This window comes from Agelaius phoeniceus, chromosome 2 (assembly GCF_051311805.1).
Source record: "Agelaius phoeniceus isolate bAgePho1 chromosome 2, bAgePho1.hap1, whole genome shotgun sequence".
Taxonomy (NCBI): Eukaryota; Metazoa; Chordata; class Aves; order Passeriformes; family Icteridae; genus Agelaius; species Agelaius phoeniceus.
The window spans coordinates 19582727-19594144 of record NC_135266.1 but is presented as its reverse complement, the minus strand read 5'-3'; the positions used below and the strand labels follow the sequence as shown (position 1 = coordinate 19594144).

Sequence of the window (11418 nt, the reverse complement as noted above, 5' to 3'; positions counted from 1 at the left end):
TCCCAGGAGCTCCTGCCTCACTTGCCATGCAATTGGAGAAATACAGGAGCTTCACACACTCTGAATGTACACCCTTCAGCTAAAGTTACTGTGGGAGTCATTATTATTATTATTATTATTAGGATTAAAAGTAGTCCTTTCTCTTTTATTACTTTTTATGGGCAGTGACTCTGTACAATGTCTACATCTGAGTTATTCATTTGGGGCACCATTGCGGCACCAGGAGATGAAGATGTGTGTTAAAGTATGATTTATCTTCATCATCAGTTGGTGATCCAGATAAATGCATAGGATGCAGATGGTATTGGGCAACTGACTCAAATTCATAAATTTACAGATTTGGTTAGATCTGAACTTAGATGAAAGGGAGGAAAGCAATTCTCCATGTCCACTGACCCCTGTTTGCCTCATTATTTTCTAATGCCCCATTGCCATGCACATACCTGCTGCTTGTTCTCCACTTCCCATCTCTCTATGCCAGTCACTTGTTTCTCTCTCCCATACTTTGACTGTGCAATTCAGAGAGCAGAGAAACTGATACTCCAATTCTTGTGCTATGCCAAACACACTGGGACTCAGGTCTGTAAATGACTCCAATACAAATTACTGTAATAAGCCTCATTAACAACATATTCCCATCAGGATGGCGCTTAAACACATTTATAAAACAAAGGATGTGCTTATGCTCCGCTGAAGATAATGTTACTGAGGTGTACCTTTAGAATTCAATGTGTTTTTTCACCCAGCCACAGCTTGTAATTCAGTTGTCTGAAGCTGTTGATCTAAAACTCTGCATCAGCCCCAAGGAAAGGGGAGCCTAGATTACATGTTGTAATCAGGAAAATTACTGTTTGACTGCTATTGACATTTCCTTGGCACTTCATCACCAGGCTGTGAGTGCCCACAATCATTCTTTGCCTTTCTGCTGCATCTCATTCCAGTCAAGGATCTCAATACGTGTTACAAATGGCACCAGATCTGGTGAGAAGCTGAGTGTCGGTAATTGATTGATTAGCTGTCTTTTTAATAACATCTACCCTTTCTATAAAATCTGGGCTTTGACATTAAGGCTCAAGTTTGATTTGGCAGCAGATTTCAGATTTGTACTCTTCATGCAGCTGACAGCAACTGTTGTTAGGTTTGGAAAACAGAGTTACATGATTTTAAATCCCTATATTTCATGTATAATGCCCAGGTTTGGAGCTCTCTGCATTATGTGTGGTTCCCATTCTCACTGCTTTGACAGAATTGAGCCAAAAAATAGCAAATCCACCCAATGCCTGCAGATTAGGGTGCAGGATGTAAAGCAATAACAAGGCCTTTAGCACTGTAGTGGTTTAGATTGGTTTTGTTGGCTGTTATTGTTTCTAAATGGCTTCCATTTTTAAGCAACTGTAGGTAGGGCTTGTTGATTGTGCTCTTTCAATGATGCAAGGAGATCTTACAATCCAATTAAACAGAGTTTCCAGCAGTGTCTTTGGGAATTTTTATGCAAACAGTTACATTTACAATATGAGAACAAGCTGCATTATAGGGTTTTTCTCAAACTGTCAAAACATTTAGCAATCCTATCCAGGCTGGAGCTGCAATCTTGCCTGCTCACAGAAACAAAACATCACACGTGCAGAGGGAACAGAAGTGTGAGCAGTCTGCACCAGGGCTCCTTCTTCTGAGCTCTGAGGTGGTGAGTGCTGGGATGGAAGAACTACCATGTCTGGGTGAGTCTACTTTCTAAATTAAATTCTTTGTATAATTTATTCAGAGTAAAATATGCTTTTAATATTCCTTGCTGTGGTCCAGGAAAGACAGGTGCATAGAGGATGAGAGAAACAGCTTGGGAGATGGTGGGTTAAAACATTGTACCCTTCATCTGTTGATAGCAGTATCAGAGGCAATATGTTTTGAGGCTCTTTCAAAGCTTTAATAATAAGTTGTCTGCTGTTCACACATGTAGATGTTACAAAAAGGGAAAGAGATGCTTAATAATGTTCCTTACATAATTAAAAAAAAAAAGTTCTTATAAGAGAAGGTTAAAAATCAATGTGAATAAAAGGAAGAGTCTAATGATCATACAAATAGTCTTTGAAAAAATCTCATTAATCTTTCTCGTATTTTGGACTATAGAGAAAGCAGAGCTTTTGATAGACTAATTACAAGCTGAAATGTGTTTATTACCTTCTTTTTTATATCTTCTCTTTTTCTGTAGATCAGGCTGACTTGATCCATTCATCTCATCTTTGAGCTCATTTCATCATGAACTGATGAAGTTCTTAAAAGAACCTGTGATGCCTGATAAAACCATTTTTCTAAAACTTTGTTTAGAACTCCAACTCCAGATACTTCTTTTTGACTTGGAAGAGGGGAAGGCTTAGATAAGAGAACTGTTTTCGTCACCCCAAATTTTGTCCCCATTCCTGCAGCTTGACTCACCCATCCAGTGAAAAAAGCAAAAGATTAAATCAACAAAAGTAGCCAAATCTGTCCTCCCTCTGGACAATTTTATGAAAACAATAATGCTATTGTTTAGGAATTCATCTCCCGTTCTCTCACTTTAAGTCAGCTTTGTATATATGACAGTCAGCTCTGTATATGTGACAGAATTATAGTCTCAGGAGCAAAATAGAATATTGTGGCAGAAGCACCTGGTAAACACTGAAACAACTACCTAGTCACAAGGAAAGTGTCACATTTATGAGGCACAAGAAGGTACATAAAATTCAGTGTATAAAGGGTACCACCAGTTGCTGTCTCATCACCATCCAGGAAGCTCAAAGGGCTCTCTCTATCTTTCAGAACTATAAAGGAACCCAATCTAATGAGATAATGATGTTGCAAGAGAACATGGGTTTACAAAATATGCAGAATCATGTTTTCTAGCAATTCTTCAGAGGTAGAATGAGTTGGGCACTTCTGAGAGGCCTGGCTTGAGGCTCACTCTCGTTCCCAGTCCCACTACAACCCATGGACAGAGTGGAGCTCTTCCAGGAGAGCTGGTAGGAGAGCACACACCCTGTCCTGCTGCAGGGCCTGCATTTCCATCTATCTATTCTTTTTCCATCAGCTTTACAGGGGATTCAGAGTCACACCACAGTGTCTGTATGTTTTTTCTCTCTTTTGGTCTTGAAAAAAGATGGGATTTCTCTGAACAGATCCTCCTCTCCTCCAGCACAGCCACACTATGGGTACAGACAATGACCACGTGGAGGATAAATCTGCTTCAAAAGGAAGGGCAAAGCAACATTTTGGTGCTGCTCTTTCCCCCAGCCTGGAAGCTGTGAGAGACAGCCCACACAGGACTCGGGAGAGCCAGAGTGGCCCAGAAGTACAGGAGGGTGCTGGCTGTCCCCAGAGCTGCCAATGTCCACAGGCCACCATCTCACTGTCAGCTTTGGTGTGACACCACACACATGCTGGCAGCACCGAGGCTGAGTTTGCATGGCACACAGACCAGCTGTGTCTGATGTGCTGTTCTTCTTTTATTCACAGTTGTTGAGTTTTAGTGATAAAAGTCAGCTGCATTTTCTCTTTTTTCCTCCCCAGCTAACAAGACTCAAAATAGGGGAAGGATTAAAAAGCAGTAATGAGACTTGATATAATTTTGCCCATATAGATCAATGAAAGAAATAAAAGCTCAGCTTCACTTCAGCTGTATGTAAAATTTGTGGGAAGCTCAAAGGCAGCTATGATAATAATAAAAGCAACAATACCAATGATTTACTCCTTTATTCCTGGCTTTTCTCTATTAGGTTTCTTTTACCAGAGATAATGAGGAACCCAGAAAGTGTTTCAAGTCAGAGAACTGCTTTGCTTTTATGAAGCTATCGTTTGATGTTGGAAGTAAAATGCTATAAATGATAAAAAATTGAGGTATGTTTCTGATTAAAAGGTAAAATCCAATTCTGTCTATAGGATATTGACTTGCTCTTTGCTGTTGTGTGGCTTCAGGCAATTTGAGTCTCTTTCAGTCTTATTTCTGTTTCCACCTCCCATCTATCTATATTGCAGTCTTTTGTGGTTATTGACTAACTCTTACTGTTGTATAGTGCCCAGCATAGGGCAGTCTCAATTCCAGCTTCAAAATTGTGCTTCAAACTCTAAAAAAAGAAAATTAAGTAAGCAGTGACCAATTTTCTGCTCTCTGACACCAACTGGGTTAAAATGGTTGGAACTGAAAAGCTGTAGAAGCTCCAAGGGAGTTCTCTGAATCAACATTATTATTTGCTATTGAACTGGTGATACTTTCTGTTTAAAACACTTGCCCATAGTCAGTAGGGTCCCCATCTAAAGGTGACTCTCAGTGCCTTCAGGAGGCACTCTGTGTCCAAGAATCCCTGCAGACACAGCACCCAGGCACTTTCATCCCCTGGCAGGGCCTGCATTCATCTTCCAAATTATGGGTTGCACCTTTGTGGTGCCTGAATGAACACCAGAGACTGATGTATGTGCCATCTCCAAAATACTTTTCAATTTAATGTAATGAGAACAAAAAAGTTATTGTGTCTTGTCTTCCTCAAAAAGTCAGACACAATACAAGTTCTTAAAGTTCCTAATGTCAATTAAATGTATTTTTGAAGGCTACCTGTGAATGAAAATATCACTAAATTTGCTGTGACCTTCTAGATACTGAACAGCCTCCAAAAAGCCTTGCAGTAGATGATGGTAATTTCTTTAGAAATATTCCTCATTTGATATATGTTCTAGAAAGGAAAAGTGCAAAACCAATTTGACTAATTATAAAGAGATTTCCTTTTCTCCTTTATCTGCGAGGAGAGATAAGGTTTCAAAAGAAAAAACTCCCTTGTTTTTGATCAACCTTTTCACACAGTGAAAATTAACCACGTAATCCTGATATACCTGATACGCAACAATTTTTTTTTTCCTTTTTAATTTTCAAACTTATTTACTCCCCAAAAGATAACAGGGAGGCTACAGGAGTGGCTTTGGTGAGAAGCTGCCAGTAGTTTCCTCCATGTATGGCAGAGCCCATGCCAGGCAGCTCCAAGCAGCACTAAACACTATCAGCTCCCTGATGGGGTTTAAGAAAGTAGGACTGGGCTACATGAAGGATGAGAATATAATTTTCCTCAGTAATTCTCCTACCTGGACTGGGTTTGCAATCAGACATGCTCTCTGGTAGGAGTGTGGTTGAGCAACAGACTCTGCTATTAGGTATTCTCTAGGGCACTTTATTTTCCCAGGTTCTAGGAAGGGGAGAAGGTATTAGAGAATGCTCAGGGCTGGTGAAGCTATTTAAAATACTTTTGGATTGGGTGTTTTTCTTTTTAAAAGGGAGAAGAAAAAATTGATTTGAATTATTATTGAATGTATTTTTGAAAGGCTTTTCAACAGCTAAGCTGGCCTGTTTATCTTTTCCCTTTTCCTTCCTTTGTTTAACCATTCTTTCTTTTTTTAACTATCAACTGAGTTTGAGATAATGAGGTTGTGTAGAAAATGTCTGGTGAGTGGCTGTGCAGCATGGGACTCATTAACTCACAGAGCCTGCCTGTGAGACTGCACTGTACACCAGGCTCCTGCTTGCAGAAGGGATTTCCAAAGAAAGAGCACTGATCAGCAAAGATTCAGGTTTGTAAAAGTCATGGGATGTAGAGCAAGCCATTGCCATGAAAGCTTGCACATCCTGTAACTCTGTTTATATGAGCAGTTCCATATGTTTCCATGGAATTGCTGTTGGAAGTCAAATTAAGGATATGAAGGCATCTCCCTGAGCTGTGTTTAACTTTCCTTAATTATTATGAGCAAGTTATGAAAATTACTCCAACACAGTCATATACCTAAGCAAGGGGATATTTTCTCACGTCTAAGGCAAAATAAGGTCAATTTTCTTCCTTTCCCTTCTGAATATTTTCTCTTAAATAGTCTGAAAGAGATCACTTGCTTTTCTGGGCAGTGATAGTGAGGGGAACAGCCAGCTCTGATGTGGAGTTAGTGGGGGACTGCAGCTGTGCCTGAAGTGGGCCAAAGCATCCCAGAAGGGGGCCTGTACAGGAGAGGTATTTCCTCTAAATGTCAGTGGCCAGTGCAAACTAGCTTTCTGGAATACAGGCATCATAATACTTCTGGGCTGATATTTACATTTAGAAAATGGGTTTCAAAGGAGAGAAACCATTGTGGTATTTTCTCCCCTACTGCTGCAGTCTTACCTGCAGGGGGTTGCTTAAAGCCACAGAGCCCCTGGGAGTGAGTGGTGACTGTCCTAGCAATTCTCAGGGAGAGAGGAGTGTCTTGCATTTCCTAACTTTGTAATACATGCAGGCAAGAGCAGATGTATTGTCTTGATCCTGAGATTCACCAGTCATCTGGTAAAGACTCCAAATACTCCTGCAGTGAGAATTTTATGTGATGAAGTGCTCCTAAATCTCCACTGACTGCTGATTTGGATACATGAAAAACGAAGCAGCAGTAACAAGTCTGGTAGAGTATCTTAACTGGGAGTGGGGGTCCTGCACACTCAGGGCTCAGAGAAGCCATCTGGTCTCCCACTGATCACCCACACATTGATCTGTGCTCTGGGGGGGCACAAGTCATTTGCATCGGTGCCAGCCACGCCAGGATTTTCAAACTAAAATGAAACATGAAGTAAAATGCTTCTAGAGCCATCATTAAGAGAAACAGAAGAGTTGGATATTTTCAGTAATAATTGCAAAGTACCTTGCAGACTGTACTGTCTGCTCCAGGCAAGGTTTTCTCTCTTCCCTGGCAGGATTACCAATGCACCCTCTGCTGCAGCAGGGAGTGGAGCAAACAGATCTCAGAGGGTGGGTGTGGAGCTCCGTGGCATGTTAGGTGTCTCAAAAATAGGCTCAAATGTTTTATTCTCTTTCTGCTCCCATTTGATGCTATTTATGTTAAGACAAAACTGGATGTATAATATTGTTGTAAATAATTGAAGAGCCACAGTCCCTTAAAGTGTTTCCTGCATTGCACTCACAGCCATTTGGAATTTCAATATGAGGATTGTCAAAATGGCTGCAGTGTCCTTATTTTAGATGTGGTAGGAAGAGAGAACACCAAGCACAGTCCAGCTAAAGAGGGAAATAGAAATGCTGTCAGATTAAAACAGTGCTGTCTGAGATCTGTATTGTCAGAAATACCTTAGGCACCTCCCTAAGGTAACTTAGGAAAGGAGGCCTAGACAGAGGGAATAAGTAACTATATCATTAATTCATACCTATTTTTTGTGGTTCAGAATAAGAACTACTTCCAAGACACCTGCTGTGTCATACAGCACTCCCTTCCTCCCTGAGCCTCTGCAACACCTCTGGTGCAGGGCAGCAGTATCCCAGTCCAAACTCTTTTCGTCCTTCTAAATGCTGTTTGCACTAAAATGCTGTTTGCACTGTGGTTTTACCTAGGAGCCTTGGCTGCGTGTCATAGATTCACAGTACCAAATGGTGGTGAAACTAAAATAGAGAGTTCTATTTCCAGGCTTGCAGTTTTTATATACACCAAGAGACAGTCAGGAGGAGGTGGAGAGGCAGAAGTGGGCAATGCCCAGCTGGACTAGCACCATCATTTCTGCCAGAGTTTGAGTGCAGTGGGAAGCTCTTGCTTCTGAGTATCTACTTGTGAAGGCTGTGAGAAGAAGATTGTGTGAAGACTCAGTGAGCTGGTTTACCCTGAGAAGGCCAACAGTGATTCCCAGCTCAGCTTGCTTACAATAGATGTGAAAGATCATTTGCCTTGTAGAAGCAGCAAGCAGGGCACAGTTTAACCCCCTTTCTCAGACCTTGGTTCTCCCAAGGCTGTGGCCAAGAGGTGGATGCTCTTCCTCTTCTGGGATCTCTGCCTCCTTCCCTTCCATACTGTCCCCCTCACTCTGTGTTTTCTATCGAGTGTGCAATGTAACCCTCCCTCATTAAGCACAGTGCACCTGAATTACTTGTGGTGGCCCAAGCACAAGATCTTGTTGCAGCATCAAGGATTTGTCTAGCTTTTTTTTTTTTGCCTGCATGATGTGGCTGGTGTGAAAGGATTCTGCACATTTTTCCCCATTAGGACCAGAGCACAGCTAAGAGCTATGGAGTGATATTCAGCCCCAGGAGATACTGAGGCCACTGCAGATTTTTAAAAGACCTTCCTCTGACAAAAAGTCCTTTTTTTGTGCCAAAGGTTTCCTTCATTTTTTACCAAATTTGAGCTTGTTTTCTCAAAGAAAATCTCTAGCCTCTTTAAATTCAGTTTGTGCTTAGAAGAGAGGTGTGAAACATATTAGGCAGATGAGAGAAGCTAAACCAGTGTAGGGATAGACTGTTCAAGGGACTGAAGTTCTAACTATAAATTATTTAAAACACTGAATTTGAATTTACAATATCCCTTTAAATCATCCTCTGTATTCCATAATTGGAGGTAAGACTTCCAGAGATATTCAGCCTGCTGCCCTGTGCTCAGGATCTTTCTTTCTTTCCTTTTCTTGCTGGCTAAGTACCTGATAGCTTTCGCTTCCTCTCTGATCATATTGCATTTTAAGTTGCTTTTAGGTGGACTTTAAGCACTTGAAATGTGAGTTCACAATGTTCTTCTGTAAGGGAAGACCCTCTTCTGGTTTTTACAAGCATTATATGGTTATCCCCATCCAGACAAAGGTACAAGAGGAAAGGGATGTGCTTTATTCACTGTGTTGTGTAAGACTCTCCTGCCAGCATCCTGGCTTGATTCAACACCGAGTGGAGGACTGCTGCTGTGCTCCTCATTTTTCACTTGAAAGGGGAATGTGGATACACAGAGAGCCATGTTCACAGTGTCATCTTCCTTATCCCTGTAGTAAATTGGGCTGGCTCAGAAAAAGAGGCTATTTTTCCTTATCGAATATGAGTGCTAGGATCCAAGGCTCTGCTTGCTGCCTTGGAGAGGCTTTCAGTCTGTTACTGAAAGTGCTAAATCCTACACTTCTGCTAACTGGTTGGAGGAAGCACCATCCCCCAACTGTGTGGGTTTCAACAGTGATTTAATATATTTTTAAGTGCTTTAACACTTTCCCTTATATGTGATGGGCAATCTCTAAGCCTGGATGTTGGACAAATTACCAATAAAAGCCACTGCTTCTGTTGAAAAGAAAACCTCATGCGGCTTCTCGTTCAGACATTGTGTTTGTAAATCACTCAGGGCACATGACCTCTTAGCTGTATCTGGTTTCCAACTTGCAAAATGATGTAAAGTGATTGGGCTCCATGCACTCACCACCACTCTCCCCCCTTCTCTCATCTGTGTGATTTTCCTTCCCCCGAGTTGCTCTGACAGAGTAAGCCCAGCTTGCACCAGCCTTTTCCAGCTGAGGGGCAGCAGGTGCAGGGCGGCTCCATGCGCTCCCTGCTCCCGCCAAGGGCAGGGTCGGTGACAGATTCCCGCCTCCATCATGGACAGGGATTTTGGCAGTGGGAAAAAGCAAACCCTTTGCATTCCCTGGGACATCAGTGAAGTCATGGATGGAGTGGAAGAGGAGCAGTTTTGCCCGTGAGTAACAACACTTAATTTGGCAGCCGCCTTCCGTGCTGGCAGAGGGTTGATCCATGGTGCTGAGAGCTGCTGCTGCATCACCTGGGGACAGACTGAGGTCCGTGTGTCCCTCAGCATGGCGGAGGTGCCTGCAGCAGCTGCCCTCCAGCCCCTCAGAGGGTGACCTGGGCAGAGGACAGCTACAGGGTGGGCACCCCTTGTGCATGTGCGGTGTCACAGGGGGCTATGAAGTTTTTGGGAGCAATTGAAAGAAGGAAAAATTCGACCTGGGTGAATTTCTGAAAGAGAAGACAGCTCCAGACTAGCTGATATGGTAATGCATGTAATTTTTTTAATGGCAGTAGGAGAGTCTGCTTCTTTCTTCTCTTAAAAGCTTAAAAATCCTGCCCAGAATAAGAGGGCAAGAGAGTATTTGTTTCTACCTAGATACTGTGTCTTTTGCTGTTGAACACCTTGATATGCAGCTGCCAAAACTGCAGCAAAGAGGATGGGTTTGGAGAGGTGAGAGAAAGATTGGCATAGAAAAATATATGTTGACAGGATTTTAGGCTAGCATAGTGACAATGCCAAAATTTTCTTTGGTTTTAATCTTTGATAAGATGTACAATCCTGGCTGAATTTCAGTACTAATTGAGGGTTTCTCTTTTGATCATCATACACACACCAGACTTCAGCACAATCTTTAGAACTACTTAACAATGTACAAAGATATTCATATATCCTTCACAATCAGTAATATGGACATATAAACAATCATATTTTTTAATTGGAAAGGATGTTTTTCTGATACAAAAGCTGTCAGGTGAAAACCTGAATCGCACAACACTTACAGACCTCCAATTCTCATCTGCCTGACCAGGCTTCCCTCATTCCTAATGGGAGCTAGGGTACAGTACAAAGCTGTGTTGGGTCCACCTGCTCCTTGATCCCTTGATCTTTGTAGATTAAAAAGGATTTAATGGGGAGGAAGTTCTGGGTTTGGGAAGGAGGGGGGTCTGGGAGGGGGAAGGACTTCTTTTGGAAGGCTGTGTGTTGGCTGCTGTGCTGCTGTACAATTGGCCACAGTCTTGGTCTTTCAGCCATGGCTGTGTTAACTGCACCACGATGTTTCTGTTTCTTTCTTTCAAGGGAATAGGGAGAATTAAATCCTATTTTCTCATCCAAGTTATTCCTCTGAGCCAAGATCATGTACTCAGTTTTGGCAGATGCACTTGGACGTGTGCCCCTGTCTCTTTGTTTGAAAGGCATCCTATTCTTTCCTGGTTTGGGGAATGTGGAGTGTATCTTTGTCCCTCAGGAGTAAGTAAAGAGCTGTAAACTATACCAGCATATTCTTAGGGGCTCATTATGAGCAGGTAGCCCAGACATTGCAAAGGCACTGGTCACAACTTCCTTTCCTATCACACAGTACTGCAGGACAGATATATATATAGATATATAAAATCTATTATCTATTATATATATATATACACACACATATACACACACATGAGAATGTATGCCAACTTAGATCTGGGATAAATGACCCCATTAATCAGCCCCTCTGCCAAGGTTTGTGGGAGCAGGAGGCTTGGGAGCTATCCCACACTCCCACTGGTGCCAGGGCTTAAGCTTTCCCATGGGCACAGGTGAGAGCTGCCATGGTTGCTGCCATCCCATCCCCCTAGTCTGAGTTTAGTGCTTTGCTGGTGCACACAAAGAAAAAGCTGCATTTTTGAGAAAAAAAAATGCTGCCTTACAGCGTATTCTTTCATTTATGCTAAGAATCAATGGGAAAAGGAATGAGATAGCACAAACCACATCAGCTTCCAGCAAGAATAATTACACTTCTCCTGCTGTTAGAGAGACCAAAATAAAACCTGTAAAGGGCACCATATAAAGGAAGACAACAAATTAGGGCAGTGTGGATATGAATCTTTGGGACAGCGAACAGTGTCCATTTCT

At 42.1% G+C, this 11418-nt stretch overlaps 1 protein-coding gene across 4 annotated transcripts in view; it reads left to right on the top strand.

The window, feature by feature from the left end:
• The first annotated feature begins 1695 nt into the window (after positions 1–1695).
• Positions 1696–11418, top strand: part of FRMPD4 (FERM and PDZ domain containing 4) — a 403725-nt gene continuing 394002 nt past the window's right edge. For 3 of the 4 annotated variants that reach the window (XM_077173134.1, XM_077173132.1, XM_077173146.1), the window contains exon 1: positions 9359–9471. In XM_077173134.1, the coding sequence (XP_077029249.1) occupies positions 9374–9471 (98 nt within the window). In that variant the 5' untranslated portion in view covers positions 9359–9373. Of the gene's footprint in view, positions 1719–9358; positions 9472–11418 lie in introns of those variants that run through there. The other variant, XM_077173143.1, reaches the window with a different exon arrangement.